Raw genomic sequence first — 20,223 nt, 5'->3', positions numbered from 1 at the left:
TTATCACTGTGCGTCCTTTTCTTGCCGCTGGGTCTCTTTCATCCTCCCAGACCATAGGCTTTGTCCTTTCCCCAACTGTTGTTATGCCTTAGGCTGTGCTCACTGGACAGCCAGCTCGAGTCTGCTTCTCGCCTCGCCTTCTAACTTTGTGTCCCTGTCTCTGGGGTTTCCCGTGTTTCCTGTTTGCTTCACTTCTGCCCTTCACTGCCTTTCTGCATCTGCTCTTCCCATGTTAGTGCTACTGGGTCACACCAGTGTGCATCTCTCCACCATCTCCAGGATCTTGACAGAAACACAGATCTGCCTAGACAAATGCACCCACGAGGGAATTAGGTCCGACCCCCAGGAAATAATACCTCGTGTTTTCAGAGCTTAAATATGCATAATAATTTGGTAACATCCCCCCTGGCTCCCCCTTTCTTAGGGACATAGGGGAGGGTGAGGCCCTATAAAAAAAGCTAAACCAGCCCTTCATTTGGGGTGGGGACTTCCCCAAGAGACTTCCTGTTTCTTGGAGGGATGGGGGTTGGGGGGCAAGACTGACTGTCTAGTCCTAGATGTCAGAAGTGGGCAGGTGAGAACTTAGGTCTGAGGGAGGAAGGGAACTTGGGCTTCTGGCTTCTGGTCGCCTGGCACTGTGGAGGAACAGTCCTCATGAGATCCACGACTCCTGCCAAGGGCTGCTTTAGGAAGGATTTATTAGCACTTAAGTGGCCATGACAGATCTGGGAGGAGGGGGTGACACTAACGAGGCTGCTGTAATCAGCTCCCCTAGAGGCGGCGATTAAGGGCTCATTACCCACTGGAGAGGGAACCCGGGACAGACTTGGGGAAGGACAAGATCAGGTGGGAGAGTAGGGTGGGGTAGTCTGGAGGCAAGGGTGGGACACTCTGGAGGGACAAAGACTGGGAAGGGGACAAAAAAAAAAAAAAAAAAAAAAATGCCGGGCGGTGGTGGCGCACGCCTTTAATCCCAGCACTCGGGAGGCAGAGGTAGGCGGATCTCTGTGAGTTCGAGGCCAGCCTGGTCTACAGAGCTAATTCCAGGACAGGCTCCAAAGCCACAGAGAAACCCTGTCTCGAAAAACCAAAAAAAAAAAAAAAAAAAAAAAAAAAAAAAAGACTGGGAAGGGGAGACTGCAGGGCAAGAGAGGTGAGGCAGGGATATGGCAGGTGGGGACAGACAGCACAGCAGGATGGGGGATGTCAGTCACGGCTTTTCTAGCTGGACATCTCCAATGTGGAGACTGCCCACATCCTGGTAGGTGCCCTGGAGTCCCCTGGAGATGTCCTCATACATAGAGCAGTCATCAAGATTCAGGCCCTGCAAAGTATAGGGTAGATATCAGTACCCTGGCAGCTGCAGTCCCTGTTCCCAGTCAACCCCAGAGTTCCCACTGCAGACCCCCCTCCCTGTACACCGGCCCCCTCTTCAGCACCACCCCATCCAGTGCCCACCTCATAAAGATTTTCATCTTCATAGTCATCTGGCATGTCCACACCAAACTTCTCGTTCTGCCACCGTTTCTGTAGGTGAGGATTAGCCTCAGTGAGGAAGGGGGAGGTGAAGGGTTTTTCAGACCCTCACATACAAGCAAGTGCTTTATCAGAAAGATGAATGGACAGGGGGATGGCGAGATGGCTCAGAGGTTAAGAGCACTGGCTGCTCTTCCAGAGGTCCTCAGTTCAACTCCCAGCAACCACATGGTGGCTCACAACCATCTGTAATGAGGTCTGGCGCCCTCTTCTGGCCTGCAGGCATACATGCAGACAGAATACTGTATACATAATAAATAAATAAATCATGCCCAAGCCCACATATTGGGATCTTGGCAGATACTGTTCTCTGATCCTCTCCTCTCTTTCTCCTTAGGGGTTCTCTGCATCACCTTCCAAGGAGTGCTGGATGTGTTTGCCACTACATTCCACTAACTTCCTCAGGCTTTCTATCTAGCACTAGCTGCTGGGAACTCACTAGGTGGACCAGGCTGGCCTTGAACTCCCAGAGATCTGCCTGCCTCTACCTTCTGAGTGCTGCTGGGATCAAAGGTCTAATGCCACCATGCTGGCCCGCTACTGTTCTCCAGTGCTGAGGAGTATAATAGTAAGACAGTATAACAGCAACTGGCAGTGAATATCTGTAATCCCAGTCCTTGGCAAGCTGAGGCAGGAGGATTATGAATTCCAGACCAATATGATTTATAGAATGAGTTCGGACCCAGCCTGAACTACTTAGCAAGATCCCATCTTCTTTACCTCCCCACTAAAAAGGAAAGAAAACTGGTGGTGGCAGCATATGCCTGTAATGGCAGTACTTGGAAGGTGGAGAGAAGAATCAGGCCAGCCATGGAGAGAACAAGTCTGAGGCTAGCCTGGACCAAGATCTGTCGAGAAAGAGAGACAGAGACAGAGAGACAGAGAGAAACAGCATTTGGGAGGCAGAGGCAGGTGGATCTTTGTGAGTTCCAGGACAGCCAGAGCTGTTACACAGAAAAACCCTTCCTTGAAAACAAAACAAAGGAAAGGAAAGGAAAGCAAAAACAAGTCTGGGAGATGCACAGCTGGTAAATCTGTTGCCATGCAAACCCAGGGACATGAATTTGGTCTGGGCATCCTAAGTGGAAGGAATAAAGGGACTCCAGAAAGTTGCTTTGTGCCCCCACACTCACATGCCCAGACTTTCCTACCCACTATCCATGTACACAAACAGATGAGAAATAAAGAAGGGCAGGCATGGTGGCCCACACCTTTAATGCCAGCAGCAGAAATTGAGAGGCCTAGACAGATTTCTGTGAGCTCAAGGCCAGCCAGGGCTACACAGGGAAACCTCATCTAAAAACATTAAAAAAAAAGTTGCCTTGTGGCCTAGAGAGAAGTAGAGGCTCTGGAGGGACACTGATCCCCTTTGTCCCTGGTCTTGGCTGCATTTGCAGGAGATTGCTCTTCAGGTGGGGCAGGAGGAGAGGCAGAAGGTATCTAGAGAGGGCCAGTGGGGACACAGTGACACCCCTGGAGCTCAGGACCACTCACAATTTTCTTGGTACTCTCAGTCTTCCAAACTTTGGAGTAGGAACCTCAGGATCTAAACACTAGGAGTCATAGTCCAGGCCTGGCAAGCCCAGATGACTTGTGGGGTGTTACTTGGAGGACTCACCCTGAATAGTAGCAATGTCCCTGGCACTACTGCACAGAACAGCAGGATAATGCCCTCGGCTGTGATGATACGGTTCTTGGTGCCTTCTCCCATGTCCAGGAAGGGTCTAGGGACTGGCTCTGTGAAGACAGGGAGTCTCAGTGTCCCCTCCTCTTCCAGCCCTGCCCCTTGTGAGGTCAGGGAGCCCTGAAGCCACCATCCTGCCCGGTGAGAACCTGTGTGCTGCTAGTTCAGGTCCAGGAGGAGGGAACTGGTTCTGCTCGCACGCATGCAAGCAGTGTTCTGGATGGAGCAGGGAACCCGAGGGGCAGTGTCCCTTGTTACTCACTACGCACTCGGAGGTAGGTGCCGCAGGAGAATTTTCTCTTGCCGTTTTCTTCTGCGTGGCATCTGTAGAGGCCCCCGTGGCTCTTGTTTACATTGGGGATGACCAGCTCATCACCTCTGAGCCCCTGACCAGAACCCATAAACACTGAGGAGACGGAGATGTTGGAGTTGTACACAAAACCGTACCACCATGTGATATTAGGTTTGTTGCCATCGTGCTTGCAGACGAGGCGGGCCTCATCCCCCACGTTCACTGTCACTGATGGTGGAATGTCTATCTTCAGGGCCTGGCATCCAGGGCCTGTGGAGAGATGAGAACAGAGACTGGAGGTGACCCTGATTGCCCCGATCCAGAGCCCTTCACACCAGTGCTCTTGGGAGTGGAGTGGTCCTGATGGTGATGACACCTCTAGAGAGAGAGTAGATGCTGGGAGAGCTGCCTTGTGGCTTCTTGCCACCATTGCTCCATTGCATTTTACTTTCCTAACACCAGCAGGGTCCTGCTGCAGAGAACTCCCTGAACCCTCTCAGAGACTTCCCCTTCATGGGAAGGAATGGGAGCCATTATTCCCAGCCCTTAGGAACCTCCACCAGCCCTGGGGTGAGGGCCCAGTGTAGACCCAGGGTGAGCAGGGCCCAGCATCACTCCCTCTATTGGAAGAGGTGGTACTCCCCTCCTGCAGCCACCCTGAATCTGTCCTTTTGTGCCTAGGCTGTTTCTGCCTCCTCAATTTAAATGTCAACTTAGGGATCAGGGACTGAACTCTGTCTGGGGGGGGAGGGAGCTCAGAGAGACAAGGGTGGACTGGTGGCCAGGGTGTCCACTCTGTGTTTATCTTGAAAGCCCCGTTATCAGCCTCCCCAGGACCACATTGGCTTGTGGCCACCTTCCTGAACATAGCAGGAAAGAGGAAGGCCAGAAGTGAAGAAGAAAAGCTGGAGGAAGAAGAAGCTGGGCAACTTCATGGTAATGGGCTCAGACAGCAGCGCTCCACTCTCGGCTGGTTCCCAGCATCAGTCACTTGAGTGGATGACCTTCCCCTCTTTTTTTTTTTTTTTTTTTTTTTTTTTTTTTTTTTTTTTTTTTTTTTTTTTTTTTTAAAGATTTCTTTATTAATTATGTATACACATACCAGAAGAGGGCACCAGATCTTATTACAGATGGTTGTGAGCCACCATATGGTTGCTGGGAATTGAACTCAGGACCTCTGGAAGAACAGTCAGTGGTCTCAACCTCTGAGCCATCTCTCCAGCCCGACCTTCCCCTCTTAAAGCCTGGTCAGTGTGGTCACACTTGGTGAGGGAGGGGAATGGAGTCTGATGAGGCACACCCTCCCTTTCCCTCGGGGACACCTCCCTCAGTCCACACTTACTTCAGTTCCTCATTCTGACTTATGGAGATGTGATTTTGTGTTGTGGGGCATGGTGGGCTTGGGCCTAACAGTGGACTTTCCTGAGCCTCCTCCAAACCATCTGAGACAGAAAGCCCCCCCCCCCCCCGCCGGTTCCCTGTTGTTGCTCCTTTTATTTCGGAATAGGTCTCAGTAAGTTGCCCAGGCTAGCCATGATAGGATAGAATTCATTATGTAGCCCAGGCTGGCCTCAAATTCTTCTCTCCTGCTTCAATCTCCTGAGTTCTGGTATTACTTTAAAGGGTGTGCGCTATGCATCAACCTGTCTGGCTTCCCTCAGCTTCTGGCTTCACTATCCACTCCTCCCCTCAAACCCCTGCCCCCCAACGTCAGTACCTTCCCTTTGGCCACATTACCTAGGCAGGCTTCCGCCAGGAAGAGAAGGAGAAGAGGCAGGACTCCGAGACCCTCTGACATTTTCTACCAGTGGGTTGATTAGTCTGGGTTGCAGTAGCCCTCGGGTACCAGATTCCACCCCAAACTCCGCCTCACTTCCTGTTTGGCCCCGGACGGAGATGGGCTCCAGTGGCCCTTATTTGCCATGTGTTTCAGGCCCTGAGTGCTGAGGAACAGTGCTGCACCTGGGCCGGCCACAATTCCCTTGAGTCTCTAGTGCTGGGGTGGGGCAGAGGCTGGTTCAGGCCGCTGAACCTGCAGAAGGATCCTGGGAGCTTGGGGGAGGCAGGCAGGTCCACATGCTACTATTCTCAGCTTTGGCTTCCGATCTCATTAACACTGGGGCAAACCTGTCTGCTCCCCCCACCCTTTTCTTTCCAAACCTACCTTTTCTCTTTTTCAAGAGAGGCTGGCCTTGGATTCACTAAGCCGGTGAAAATCTTTTTGTCGTTGTTTATTTAGTCACCTTTTATTTTTTTAATCAGCGAAGCTTTATTTATTTAATGTATGTGTTTGCTTTTATGTATGTATGCATGCGTGCCATGTGTGTGCCTGGTGCCTGTGGAGACCAGAAGAGGGCTGCAGATCCCTTGGAGATGGAACTGCCGCCGCTGTCTGGGTGCTGGAAATTGAGCCAGCTACTGAAGATACCCCTGAGATCGCGATCCTCTGCCTTTTCCTCACTATTGCTATTACAGATGTGATCCACCACGCCAGGTTTTCCTTTCATGACGTTGGGGATAAAACTGGGATCTCGTGCCTGCCAGGTGACTGCTCCGCCACTGAACTACACCCCAGCCATGGAGGGCAAAGTGGACTATCATCCTCCACTTTACAGAGGAGGAAACCGAGGCTCAGTGAGGGGAAGCAACCACTTGCCCGGTGCTGTCCAGTCTGTGGTGGAATGGACCCGCTGAGGGCGTGCTGGTTCACGCCCGCAATCCCAGCCTTTGGGAGGCTGTGGTATGTGTAACTCAGAGGCTTGCCTGGGCTACATAAGAAACAGGCAGATGGGGGCGGGGGGGGGGGCGGGTGACAGAGTTCACTGGTCAGCCAGGTTAGCCAGTATATTGAGCTCAAGGTGAGCCTATTTTCGTTTTGTTTTAAAGGTGAGGGACTGGTTAGCTCAGTGATTAAGGGTACTCATTTCTCTTGTTGATGAACTAGGTTCAATTCCTAGCATTCACATGGTGGTTCGTAATCATACATATAAATACTAAGTAAATAAAAAAAACTAAAAATCTTTCTTTCTTTCTTGTTTTGAGACTTGTTTTTTTCTGTATCCCTGGCTGTTCTGGAACTATGTAGACAAGGCTGGCCATAAACTCGGAGATCCTTTTAAAATTTTTTTAAAGCTAGGCAGTCATGGCCCACAAAAAAAAAATCTGTTTATACCCAGGGAAATGGAGCGATTGAGATACTAATTAAGTAGTTAGGCAGTTTTCACTTATGTGAAGACATGGCAAGAGAAATCATTAAAATAGCTGTATTGGCATATGCCTATAATCCCAGAATTTGGGAGACTGAGACAGATAAAGGCAAGTTCCAGGTAACCCAGTGACTCAGACTCTATCTCAGACAAACCAAACCAAATCAAAACAAGCTAGGCAGTCGTAGCCCACACCTTTAATCCCAATACTTGGGAGGCAGAGGCAGGCAGGTCTCTGTGAGTTCTAGGCTAGCCTGGTCTACAGAGTGAATTTCAGGTCAACCGAAGCTGCTGACTTGCAGACTCTCTTCAGACAAAACAAATTAAAATAACAAAAGGGGTCAGAGGTGTGAGGTTCGTTAAGATTGCCAGGCCAGCTGAGCTACACAAGACCCTGTCTCAACAAACAAACACACCCCAAACCAGGCTGGAGAGACAAGTTGGCTCAGCTGTGTAAGAGCACAAAGAGTTCCTGCTGAGAACCTGAGTTCCACGCCCCACACTCACGTGGTGGATTACGATTGTTAAATCCAGTTTCAGAGGGTCCAGCCTCTTCTGAAGAATATGTGGGCTCATGCACACATGTAGTACACACACGCACACGCGCACACACACACACATACACACACACACACAAATACCTCCCCAAGTAGAAAAAAAATGAAAAATAATTTGATCTGGGTGGTGGTGGCACATGCCTTTTGTTATGCCCAGATCAGGAGTCCCCACAAAACCAACCAGGAGACCAAGTCCTGTATGTAAAGGCAAGGAACCTTTATTCTTACACAAGTAAGAATAAAGCTTGTATCTCCATATGCCCAGTGTATTGTAGTGATTGGAGAGCCCCGAGCTCTCCAATCACTACAAAGGTGGGGGTGGTTGAGGGATTTCTAAGGTTTAGGATCCCTGATTGGCTGACATTTGTCTAGGGTGTCCTGGTGAAAACAATGGGTGTGTGCAGGCAGGTATGATCCTGTCTACAATGGTTGGAACGTTAGGAATTTCTTTTGGATGGTCTGTTCCTGGGTGGTGTCTGGGTAGTCTCAGTTTGTGGTCTTTATCAGAACCAAGTATTGCCCTCAGGGTAAACAAACTACTGAGACTCAGGCCTCTAGTGAGCTTGTCGTGGTTGGGTCCTACACCTTTAACCCCAGCTCTCGGGAGGCAGAGGCAGGTGAATCTCTGAGTTTGAGATCAGCTTTGTCTACAGAGAAAAGAAACCCTGTCTTGCAAAACCAAAGAACCAAACAAAAAGAGAAAAAGAAGAGAGAGAGAGAGAGAGAGAGAGAGAAACTAATTTGAAATCGACTGGGGGTAGCTGAGCAGAATAACCGAGTGCTGGGATTAAAGGCGTGCGCCACCATCGCCCGGCCAGAATAACACTTAGTAGCTTTGGTCAGGTCCCAGGTTCAATTCTTAGAACATCAACAAAACAAAAACCACATTTATCGCAGGATGTTTTTTTTTTCTTGAACAATCGTGAAACAATTCCAAGGTACATTTGCAGGAGAAAGGACATGCTGTAGCACGGTCAATAGGGCAGCTGAAAGCCGCAGAGCAGCGGTCAAGTCAGTGTCAGAAATGGGGAGAAAAACCCGAGTGTAGGTACTGGGGTTGACACTGCCTGCTGTTTGGGGACAATGGTCTGTGATAAAGACAGCCGCGTACACCCTTGACTTTCACCTCTGGGGGGAAAAGGAGGACTGGGGTTGGGGAAGGACTCAAATAGTTTTACACAACTTATTTTTTCTTACTCCCCCCCCCCCAATGGGTTTTTCTTTGTAGCTTTGGAGTTCCCCATCCTGAAACTCACTTTGTAGATCAAGCTGGTCTTGAATTTACAGAGATCAACCTGTCTCTGCCTCCCGAGTGCTGGGATTAAAAGTATGTGCCACCATTACCTGGTTTTGACTTTGTAGTCCCCCCCCCCCCCATTATGTTGCCTTGGAGTCTGTCCTGGCACTAACTCTGTAGACCAGGCTGGCCTCACACAGAGATCCACCTGCCTCTGCCTCCCGAGAGCTGGGGTTAAAGGTGTGCGACACCACGCCTAGCCCTGTAGTATTTAGTGTCTTTATTCCCTACAACGTTTGGTTCTGTTTAGGATGGAACTCTGGGCCTCTCTTGCGCCAGGCAAAGTTTTTGCTACTGAGTTACAATTGCATAATATTTTTTCCTATTTTTTTAAAAGCTATTTAAGATGCTTTGTTTGCCTCACGCCTTTAATCCCAGCACTCAGGAGGCAGAGCTAGTTCCAGGACTGGCTCCAAAACTACAGAGAAACCTTGTTTCAAAAAACCAAAAAAAAAAAAAAGATGCTTTGCTTGTATATTTATCTGTCAGAGAGCCAGATCCCAGACAACTGTGAGTTGCCATACGCCTCTAAGAGCAGCCAATGCTCTTGCTCTTAACTGCTGAGTTCTCTCCAGCCCCACTTGGGGGGGTAGAGACAAAGATGGCCTTTCTCTGTGTAGCCCTGGAACTTTGGTTTGCAGACCAGTCTGGCTTTGAACTCCTTAGACCCACTTGCCACCACTGCCCAGCTGGCATTCTGTGCAGGTGTGTCTTGCTCTTGGGTATGCACAGTGTAGGTGTCCCTGAAGCCACAGGTATTGGATCCCCTAGAGCTGAAGCTATAGTGAGCCTTCTGATATGGATGCTAGGAACTGAACTGAGGTCTCTGCAGAGTAGCAAGTGTCCTCAAAGCCATGGGTGGGGAGCTTTGCAAGGCTGCTTTGAATACTGCTTTACATGCCTGAAATATTTCATAACTTAAAAATAGGCCAAGTGGCTCAAAGGAGTGGTGCAGGATGGTAATCCCAGCACTCTGAAGGTGGACACAGCAGGGGGCCAGGAGCTCCAGGTCATTGCGCTAAAAAACTATTACTTGGGCTTCAAGACCAAGGTCAGCTGATACATAGCAAGAGTCCATGTCTCCTGTTTGGTAGTAATGACCCCCTTTTATGAACTTGGTGATATCACCAAGAGAGCACTTAGTAGTCCCTGAAGAAGCTTACTTCCCCTTCTCTTCACAACCTGCCCCCTCCCGCCCACATTGCGAGGTGCCAGCCTTTGGAGGGCAGGACAGCTGGTCTCCAGTTCCAAGCTGCTACTAGGGGAACCTCAGACGAGCCAGAACTTTCTCGGTAGTGGCTGCCCCCTAGTGGCTGCCGCGAAGCAACTTCCCGACACATGTAATCAGCGGGGCCAAAACATTCCCTCTTGACCACAGAAAGGGTCTTGCCTGAGCTCAGGCTTAAGGTGGACTGCATGGGCTGACACAGGCCACATCCTCACAGCCTCGAAGCATCCAGTTACCCAGGGTTTGTCCCTTCAAATGCTGTAGGATATCCATCCCAAGAAGCTTGCTGGACACAGAAAACTGCCTGTCCCTATGTTTCAACCTGGGAGGGGTGGTTCTCATGTGGCTTGAAAACTCAAGAGTCCCCTCTGCAGGGAGCCAGTTTCACCTGGCATGTTGCGGATTGTTACAGACTGGGGAGGAGGAAGGTGAGCCATAGACATGTAATTTCAAAATCCAGAGCCTCCCTTAAGATAGGGCTGATTGACCCGGGAAGCTGCCAGGATGACTCGGGCTAGGCTGGCCTTCTGGAGAGCTCAGGCCCAGCATATTCAACTGTACACTCCTTACAGGCACCATGACATCAGGCAGGGATTGCAGCATCCACCTTTCATCCTTAGTGGAGGATGGCAGGACAGCTAGGGGATGGGAAGGTCACTATGCTGCCTTCTCACAATCCAAAACTTTCTCTTCTTGGGAACACACCTGTAGCCCAGCCCTGACACCACAGCTCTACTGGTGTCTTGGGATTCCCAGGGAAGCCCTGTATTAAAAAACAAAACCAAGAAATCAAAAGCAGACCCAGACCAGGATTATGAATGAGGCAATTTATTAACCCAGCATCCTTTGTCCTAATGCTTCTTGTTGGCAGCTGCCACCTGTGAGAAGACAGAGGATCAGTGAGTGGTCTAAAGGCGTTGTCATGGCTCACTACCCAGAGTCACGCCCTCTGCCCCACTACTGCAGACACCTCCAGCTTTGTGGATCACAGTCACTGTCCCAAGGGTAAGGTCACTGTGCCAACATTTGTGTCTAGACGGCCCTTTACTGAGATCCCAAGCTCAAAGCTAAAGTCTTCCAAGAACCTCAGTAGAGGTGGTCTGTAGCAGAGAAAATCAGGCAGGGGGTACCTTATCAGACCCCATGGGCTCTGCTTTTTTGGGGTGAGATCACCCAACCCAAAAGGTAGTGGGAATGAAGTCACCCTACAGTAACTCGTTCTGTGCCTGAACCAGTCTACCACCCCAATCTCCACCTCCCCTAAACTGCTTGCATCTGGTGCCTAGTAAGTATGAGGACCAAGTTAGGGCAGAATCCTTTACCAAGGTGATCTGTATGGAGGGGAGGGACAGTGCAGACAGGTATAGTTTACCCAAGGCAGCCTGGGTTATGCAGCAGACCTTAGACCTTAAGTGTTTTTTTTCCCTGTCCCAGTATGACCTTCTCTGGCTGTGTCCCAATGGAAAAAAGGAGCTGGTGCACCCCTCACCTGTCCGGCAATCCTGTCCAGATCTCTCTGTCCCTGAGGTGTTAGCTTGCGGCCCCTGTGCAAAAGAGAAAGAAAAATTAATTCTTGGCTGAGCGCCCAACCCCGCCTCTTGGGGGAGGACAGAAGAAAGCACCGAGCAAGGAAGCCACATTCTTCTTGCCAAGCCCCACTCGTGCCCAAGCCAGCTGCATCCTAAGGAGCTGGAAGGCAGGAGTGGGAGACCCCTGGGAGCTGACGAGTGTCGTTTGTGCAAGCATTAGATCAAAAGCCCCGAAAAATCAATTGGGAAAAGTTAACGAGCAGGCTAATGAAAGCGGACAGTCGCTAAATTACCTTCTCAGAGCCAGAGAGGTCTGGGTGAGGGCCTCACGGTTTGCTTTCTGAAGGCCCTGGTACTTCCATTTGTAGGGAGGCCCAACAGCTTCACCACAAGTCACCAATGGGCAATGACCACCCTAATTCCAGCACAACCCTGCATACCCGTCCTGGTCCTTTTCCACCATTTTCAGTCCCTCCAGGGCTTGGAGAACGCGGCGGGCCACACTCTTGGAGCCTCTGCTGAAGTGGCTGGGCCTGACACCGTTTCTCTGCCGTCCTCCATAGATCTTGGTCATGGAGCCAACCCCGGCACCACCACGCAGGTACAGGTGCCGTGCTGTAGAGGCTGGAGGTGGGGCAAGAGGGAGTCTGAGGCTCATTCTTTCTACATTCACCGTGGGGAGTGAGGCAATGTCTCAAGGCTTTACAGAGCAAACTGAACACGCACCAGAACTGGGGCTTGACATCCCTGGTTCTCCCTCCCCTGTAACTTTCCCAAGGGTGACTGACCATCTCCACATGCCTGCGGCAGGACAGTGAAGAAGGAACTGACTGTTTTACAGTATAGCTTAGCCCTAGAGAACGAGGCCAAGATATGGCAGGGCAGTCATGTTCTGTTGTGGGTACCATAAACTTGAAATCTCAGCCATGGATACAGGACTGTTCCTGCAGGCAGCCTCCTGGCCTGTCAAACAAGCTTTGGCAAAACCTTGAAGGCCATGCCCCAAGGTGCTGACTGGTGCTGCCTGCCATTCTCTGCATCATGCATTCTCCTTCATTCTCAAGCAGAAAATTAAAAGTCTCAGGAGCGACATGACCCTGGGGATCCTGGGGCCCAGGAGATTCAATAGTCCTGCAGAGCACTTATAAAACCATTTAGGAAACAAGGGACTTGGGCCACCTGGCTAGGAAATACAGGGATATCTTCATCCCCTTAAACAAAAGCAGGCAGTCATTTTAAATCTGGCCCCACTGCCACCTCTCTTTTCTGGCACCCAGGAGCAACCAGGTTAAGTAGAAATTTACTTTAGTGACTCCAGCCAGGTTGTGTGGGCTCCCCTGATGTACTCATTCTCCTTGCTCCCACAGCAAGGCCGCTAGCCTGATATTTTTTTAAACCATATACCTGCCAAGATTGACAGACTCACGTGGTGTCACTTCCCATCTTCTTGCAAGGTGACACCAGACAACTCCACCTTTAAGACCAACTCAAATGCTCCACAGCCACTACCCTACCCAACGCCAGAACCGATCATCACCCATCTGCTCTCTTCCTCAGGGCACCGGACCAGGGATTAGATTAGCCTGGGCACAGCAGGTGCCTGAATCTCCTGCACTGCTATCCCCCCCCCACCCCCGCGTCTGCACAACAGTACCAAAGGAAAGCAACTGTCCCAACAGGTACAGTGGCCAGGCAGGGAGGAAACTGCAGCAAAGATCACCAGCGTCTCTAATGGGGATTTACAGTCCTTTTCAGTACCACAGAAGCATCAGCTACTTATAAGGCACTCACTGCCACCCCAAATCTGCATGCATTTCCTTCTGATTTTTGAAAGGACTTATTTAGAGGCTGTAAACAGCAAGATGAAGCTCATTTCTTCTCACTCTCTTCCTCAACAAGACCCTGGGCTCTAGCACATTTTTAAGGCAAAACTTTAGGCAAGCCGGGCGGTGGTGGCGCAAGCTTTTAATCCCAGCACTCGGGAGGCAGAGGCGGGTGGATCTCTGTGAGTTCGAGGCCAGCCTGGTCTAAAAGAGCTAGTTCCAGGACAGGCACCAAAGCTACAGAGAAACCCTGTCTCGAAAAGCCAAGAAAAAAAAAACACAACTTTAGGCAAACCCACAGAATTGTTGCTGAATTTTAGAGGATTAATGAGACAGGACGTTGGCCCTCAATGTCTTCCCACTGCCCTGGGGACCTGTGCCCCAGAAGGGCTGGTGTCCTTCATCTGAACTTATTTGCAGGCCTCAGTTCAGGAGGCACGCAGCTTAGCAGTGCGAGTGGTGGCCCCATCTTCACCAGCAGTGTCAAAGTGTCGGATGAGGAACCTTGTAATCTTTCATCCTGACCCTTTCTCAGCCAAACTAAGGAAAAACTGCTTTCCTAGCCCCAATTCACCCTCCTACTGGCTCCTCAGTCACTGAACTTCTGGTCCTAACCCATCACACCTCCGAACCCCACACCCACAGCCTTTCCTCACCTCCAAACAAACACGAGCCTGCTACCCCACTGCACACCTGGTCCCAAACTCAAGCACCACCTGGCAAGATTCCATTCATTGCCAATACCTTCCCACTTTTAGGCTTGGGATGCAGCCCAGAGTGCTCGTCTAGCATATACAGAGCCAAAACCCAACCCTCAGCACCTGGGAGGCAGAGGGCAGCCTGGTCTCTTGGCGAATTCCTGGCCAAACAGGGTGTACACGGTAAGACCCCATCTCCAAACACAAGCCAGCAGTGACAAAGGTGGTAGGGTCACATGATCAACTGGTGGACATGCATGACCCCCCCCCCCATCAACCCTGAAAAAGACAACCAATTCTGCCTGGGAGGTACACAACACATGTGTACTAACCACTCTACCCAGAGAAAACCACTATCCTTCCTCTTGCAATGCCAAATCCGAGTTGCACCAAGTGGAGCACCGCCAATGTCTGAGATGGGAAGAAGGGCCTGTTTTAGCTAGGCCTCACCACTGCTGCAGGCGGGGAAGCCACCTTCCCTCCATCACCCTCATCCTTTAAAAAAATAGAAAAATTGCGTTGGCAGGTGGATGCACCAACCTTTTCCCACACTGTGGAATTGACCTTTTGGTTTTCAGAGGCTGTGTTGAGTCATGATGGTCCCTGTGCCCATGCCAAAGCCTGAAACAAAGTGGATCCCATGGACATTTGACTTAATAAACGCTAATATAAATTTATAGACTGTTTCACATTTTGAAGTGATGAGCAATGTGTTTCCTATGACCCGGTGAGTTCTCAGGTAGGGGGTCCCTTAGCAGAGACCAATATAGATGCTGTGACCTTGGCACAACCCAGCACTGATCCCACCCTGCAGAGCTAACCACAGACTATAGCTTACAGAACACCAAAACATCCGAATAGGACCCATAGCTCCAGAGAGAAAAAAGTTTTCTCTTGGGGCGCTCAGAGCCGTAAGTTCCCTCTGAGAACAAGGAGCAGCACCCCAACTTGCCAATCTTTCAGTAGAGAATCATCTGATAGAGATGGATCTGAATTAGAATGTTACACAATGGACACTGTCAGACTCTCAAGTGAGCGCCTGTAAGTAAAATAAAGTTTTCTTGTTCCCAGGTTTCCTTTCACATTCAGAGATAGTTATTAGAGCATGAGGTCTGTCTCAGCACAGTTGAGAGGGGAAGGGGTTCCTGCCTGGGGTCACCCAGCTCCCCATTCCCAGCCAAAGTCCCCAGTCCTCACCAGCTCGCGTGTAGAACCAGTTCTCATCATAGGGGGCAAGCTCTTTATGTTTGGCCAGCTTGACTGTGTCCACCCATTCGGGGACTTTCAGCTTCCCGGACCTGGGACCAAAAGAATCGAGAAAAGGACATTTCACAAATTTCCATAAAACTCTTCCTATCCCAGAAACCATACCCCGTCAACAGAACCAGCTCGGAAAAAGCAGGATGGGCGCTAGCATACGAACTAACAGGATAACACGGAAACATGGCCATCCTAGGCCTAATTTAGGAAAGGCCCCAACAAGAGGCCATTCAGATTAGCCACACTTTGGGGTCACAGCTCCGGCCCGACACTTACTTTTTAAGGAAGGCTGCCAGAGCTCTGACAAACTCCTGCTGGTTAACGTCTTTTACAGTAACTCCAGGCATCTGGGAGGAAAGGCAAGTATGTCAATAGGAGGCTTGGTTCGAAACACTGACGCGGTTCCAGGTCAACAGCAACCCCGCTACTCCCCCATCCAGACCGAAGCCCCAACATCCTCCCCGCCTTTCGCCAAGTGCAGCCCGGCTCTTCCAGGTTCAACAGAGCTCCCGGGTGCCCACAGCATGCGGATCACAAGCCGGCGTGGTGACCGCGTGGTTGACTCCTCCATACCCCTCTCCCTCAGCCCACGTTCCCGGGCATTCCACTCACCCCTCCGCTGCCCACCTATAACCCCTTTTGGACTCCCGAATTTGTGGCCACAGGCATGTCCGGGCCTGCCGCTCGCACGTGGCCGCGGCTCCAAGGGGCGGAGCGACCCCGCGCCGGGCTTCCTGCGGTCCCGGCACGAGCTCTTGGGGGCCAGACAGCCCGGCCCCATGGCCCCGCGCACAGCAGGACCCAGAGCTCTCGCTTACCGTGCGGCCTCCGCGCTGCTAGCCAGGGGAAAAGGGAACGACGGGGTTTCCCGGGCGCACAAGTCGGGCGTCGAGTCTCGCGAGAGTTCGGAGTGCTCGCGAGAGCGGCTAGACCAGCGTCTCCGCCTCTCTGAGGGCGAATATGGCTTCGTCTCCACCTAAAATGGGAGGTCCTGTAAGAGGAAGGGGTGGAGAAGGGACAGGGGACGAGAGGAGGGGGGCTGTTTTCTCTTTCCGTTTTTTCGTGCGTGTTGCGAAACCGGAGAGGAGAACGTGGCTTCGTTTGAGCCTCGTGTGTCTGGTGGGAACAGAAGTGGCGAAAACTACTGAGGGCGGAAGGAAAGCGGGGTTCTGCGTGAAGGGCGTTTTCCTTGGCCGGAAGTGGGAGTAGTAAGGGCGGAACCGAGACTGGAAGTGTAGTGAAGAGGCAAGGATGACATGTGGCGATCACCACCTTTTGTCCTAGCACTAGTATTCGCGAGACCGGGACTACACGGAAGCCCCACCCTTCTTTGGGCGGAAATTGCTTCAGCTTGCTTGCCGCTAGCGGAGTGAAACTAAGGCGTTGGAAGCGGGGGAGGAGATTAGGGCAGGGACAACGAGGCAGGGGCGGGACCTTGATGGAGGTTCCGCTCTGCCTTCTAGCGCTGGAATCCGATTGCTCAACCCGTTAGTCTCGCCTCATTTGCCCCTTTAGAGTCATCATTCAGGTTTATCTGTGTAACGTTATTATTTTTGTTGTTGTTTTTTGAGACAGGACTTCATTTAGCCAAGTCTGGAACTTTGTATTTATCCAAGGTTGTCTCTGAACTCACGATCCTCCTGCTTCACGCTACAAGAATGTTGCATGCCAGGCTCGGAGTTTAGTCATCTGCCCCACCGGCCCTGCGCGCGCATAAAATGTTTGAATGTTTGAAGCTATGGTACATCCAGACGATTAAATGTTATTCAAGATAAAAGAAGGAATGGGGGCCAATGAGGTGTCTTAAGAAGGTCCAAGTGCTTGCCATACAAACCTGATGACCTGAGTTTGGTTCTTGTAACCCACCGTGGGGAAAAAAAGAGAGAGAACCAGCTACAGATATTTGTCTTCTGACTTGCATAAACTCATCCATTGACACATAGATGTTCACATATCGCGCGTGCTCACGCACACCCCCTCCCTCTACACACACTTATATAAAATTTAGAAAAGATACTGAAAAGAAATGAGTTATTAATACTTCAGACAGGAGAAACGTCAAGCCTTTTCTCTCCAGCCCGTCAGGCTGGAGAGAGATGGTTCAACTCTTCCAGAGGACCTGAGTTCAGTTCCCAGCACCCACACTGAAGTGGCTGATAGTCGTCTGTAATTCCCTCTGCAGGGGATAAGATGTTTTCCTCTGGCTTCCTCAGGCATCTACATGCATGTATGTGCATGTGCACACACATACACATATGTAAAATTAAAAAAACTTAAACACTGAAATCGGTGGGCATAGTGATGTACACCTATAATCCTAACACTCAGGAGGCAGAGGCAGGATGATTACTGCAAATTTGAGGGCAGATTGGCCAGCCAAATGTAAGGAGACTTTGTATCAAAATCCCCAAACCAAAACAACATCAATACAAAATCCACTTACAAGATTAGTCATGTGCACTTCTGAGATGTCTGTGAGGACTCTGACCTACTCAATGAATTAATGCCTTGATGGATTCATTACAGGAGGTCACTGGTGAGAGGTGGGAGAGGTGAGCAGCTGGGGACTGAATCTTGCCTGGGTCCTCTCTCAGCAGAACACACCCAGCACAACAGTGACTTGCCCTAGGGCATGTGACAATAAACTACCCCCCCCCCCAAACTGAGGCAAAAATAAACTTTCAAGTTGTTTCTGTCTGGTGTCTGGTCACAATGAATCCGTGTGGATTCTGCAGTTGTCGTAGATGCATGCTTTGCTGTTGGGTTGGTAGAGGGAGAGGCTATAGGAGGGAGGGCTGATATATGGAAACTTGCTTTTTCATTAATTTTCCAGGCCTCCATCATGGCATTTTCATGCGCATGTGTTATTTTACTGTCTCCTTCATTCTCCTTGCTCCTAACCACTCCTGCTGGCTCCCTTTCTCCAGCTAGAGAGTACCCATTCTGTGCTCCTGTTACATGGAATCCATTGGCATACTTTCCACCTCCTTCAGATTTCTTCCTCCCCCTTGGGACCTGCCTTCTAACTTCATGACTCCTCTCCCACATACAAGTACAAAAACATAATTTTAAATCTAAGTTCTGTACATATGCAGTTTTTGTCTTTCTCAGTCTGGCTGGCTTCCAGTTCGTTTCATTTCCCTGGAATCATTAGGACTTCATTACTTTGTGTTTGTTTGTTTTTGTTTTTAAGACAGGTTTTCTGGGTCCGGGCGGTGGTGGCGCCTGCCTTTAATCCCAGCACTTGGGAGGCAGAGGCAGGTGGATCTCTGTGAGTTCAAGGCCAGCCTGGTCTACAAGAGCTAGTTCTAGGACAGGAACCAAAAAGCTACGGAGAAACCCTGTCTCGAAAATTAAAAAAAAAAAAGACAGGTTTTCTGACTGGCCTGGAACTCACTCTATAGACCAGGCTGGCCTCAAACTCACAGAGATCCGCCTGCCTCTGCCTCCTGAGTGCTGGGATTAAAGGCATGTGCCACCACCGCCCTGCTTCATTACTTCCTTACGGCTTCAAGATTTTTCACTGCTTATACATGCCACACTTCATCTGTTCCTCTGAGTTGGAAATCTACAGTGCAGCTATACATATACATATGCAAGTATCTCTGTGGTCTGTTGACTTAAATACCCAACACATAGCAGGTCCATATAGTAGTTTTAGTTTTCATTTTTAAACTTGTTTTAGATTTATTATTTCATGTATGTATACGTGTTTTGCTGCATGTGTCTGTGTACACCACAGGCATGCTTGGTGGATGTCAGAAGAGGACACCTGATTCTCTGGAGCTGGAGCTGTGACGGTTGTGAGTCACCAGGTGGGCTCTGGACTGAACCTAGGTCCTCTGCAAAATCAACAAGTGCTTTTTACCACCAGAGCCTTCTGCAGCTGGACAAGCTTATTTCTTCCAACTGCGAGTGGGGTGTTCTTTCTCCACATCTTCATCAGCATGTATTATTATTAATTTTCTTGGTTATAGCAGTAATTAACTATGATTTTGGTGCTGTGATAAAACACCATGGTCAAGGTACCCTATAGAAGAAAGAGTTTATTTGGGTTACGGTTCCAGAGGGTTAAAAGTCCATCATGACATCAGGCAGGTATGGTGGCAGGAACAGAAAGCTAAGAGCTACATTTTCAAAATAAGCACAAAACAGAGTGCTAACTGGATGTGGCGGGAGACTTTTACCTTCAAAGTCTACCCCTAGTCGCATACTTCCTCCAGAAAGGTCTGCACCACTTAAACCTCCCCAAACAGTGCCATCAACTGGGGACCAAGTGTTCTAATGTCCAAGACTATAGGGGAACTTTGTCACTCAAACTACCACAATAACTGTCTTGACTGGGGTGAAATAGAATCTCAGTGTGGTTTTGTGTGGTGTGTGTGCCGCATGTGTGTACATATATGTGTCTGTGTGTGTATGTGCAAGTGGTGTGTCAATCAGAAGACAATCTCCAGTATCGGTCCTCACCTTGCACCTCGTTAGAGGCGGTATCGTTCACCGTTTGCTGCATACACCAGGTTAGCTAACTCACGAGCTTCTGGAGACCCTCTGCTTTCCATCTTGCAGTGTGATCTCTGGGGTTACAGATGTGCACTACAACACCTGGATTCACCTGGGTTGTGGGGATTCAAACTCAGATCCTCATGCTTGTATGGCAACCACTTGGACATCTTTTCAGCCACTCAATGCAGTTTTCTCTGTTTTATTTAATTATTTGTGTGTATGGGAGTTTGCCTGCAAGTACATCTGTGTATGACGTGTGCCTGGTATCTATAAAGGCCAGAAACAGGTGTTAGACCTCCTGGACTTGGAGTTATGTGACAGTTGTAAGTGGCCATGTGGCTGCTGGAACTCAAATACAGTCCTCTGGAAGAGCTGCCAGTGTTCTCAACCACTGGCCTGTCTCTCCTTGCATTCTCTGTCTAATGTGTACTTGGCAAACATATTTTTTCACATTCTGTAGGCTGTTCCTCAGCCCCTACTCCGTAGTGATTGGAAACACTGCTTTCTGTAAAACTAAGAGTAAGCAAAATGGAAAAGAATGGCCCGAGGGCAGGAGCACCATTCCTAAGGGACTGGACAGAACCTGTTTAGTCGGCCATTCATTTTG

The 20,223-nt window shown here is 50.0% G+C and overlaps 2 protein-coding genes across 4 annotated transcripts; both read right to left on the bottom strand.

Annotated features, from left to right (window-relative positions):
- Nucleotides 1-687: 687 nt before the first annotated feature.
- Cd79a (CD79a molecule) lies at nucleotides 688-5,368 on the bottom strand. 2 transcript variants are annotated; one of them, XR_005974548.1, is made up of 6 exons: nucleotides 5,250-5,368; nucleotides 3,483-3,782; nucleotides 3,155-3,273; nucleotides 1,459-1,527; nucleotides 1,136-1,324; nucleotides 688-918 (listed from the first exon to the last, which is right to left on the bottom strand). XR_005974548.1 is itself a non-coding variant. In XM_041654901.1 (5 exons), the coding sequence occupies exons 1-5, from the start codon at nucleotides 5,308-5,310 to the stop codon at nucleotides 1,211-1,213; spliced, it is 663 nt and encodes a 220-aa protein (XP_041510835.1). In that variant the 5' UTR covers nucleotides 5,311-5,368; the 3' UTR covers nucleotides 1,129-1,210. The 2 variants fall into 2 exon arrangements, 1 of the variants encoding a protein (XP_041510835.1); XM_041654901.1 differs by lacking the exon at nucleotides 688-918 and having other exon boundaries at nucleotides 1,129-1,324.
- A 5,244-nt stretch (nucleotides 5,369-10,612) lies between these two features.
- Rps19 (ribosomal protein S19) lies at nucleotides 10,613-16,016 on the bottom strand. Of its 2 annotated transcripts, none has more exons than XM_041654902.1 (6): nucleotides 15,929-16,016; nucleotides 15,387-15,457; nucleotides 15,048-15,148; nucleotides 11,770-11,953; nucleotides 11,290-11,344; nucleotides 10,613-10,678 (listed from the first exon to the last, which is right to left on the bottom strand). In XM_041654902.1, exons 2-6 carry the CDS (start codon nucleotides 15,455-15,457, stop codon nucleotides 10,652-10,654), a joined length of 438 nt encoding a protein of 145 aa, XP_041510836.1. In that variant the 5' UTR covers nucleotides 15,929-16,016; the 3' UTR covers nucleotides 10,613-10,651. The 2 variants fall into 2 exon arrangements, with proteins under 2 accessions (XP_041510836.1, XP_041510837.1); XM_041654903.1 differs by lacking the exon at nucleotides 15,929-16,016 and adding an exon at nucleotides 15,723-15,778.
- Between the last annotated feature and the right edge of the window lie 4,207 nt (nucleotides 16,017-20,223).

The sequence above is a fragment of the Microtus oregoni genome, unplaced genomic scaffold (assembly GCF_018167655.1).
Source record: "Microtus oregoni isolate MIOR12 unplaced genomic scaffold, Mior012 000006F_ref0000085, whole genome shotgun sequence".
Lineage (NCBI taxonomy): Eukaryota > Metazoa > Chordata > Mammalia > Rodentia > Cricetidae > Microtus > Microtus oregoni.
This window is presented reverse-complemented; position numbering and strand designations above follow the sequence as displayed.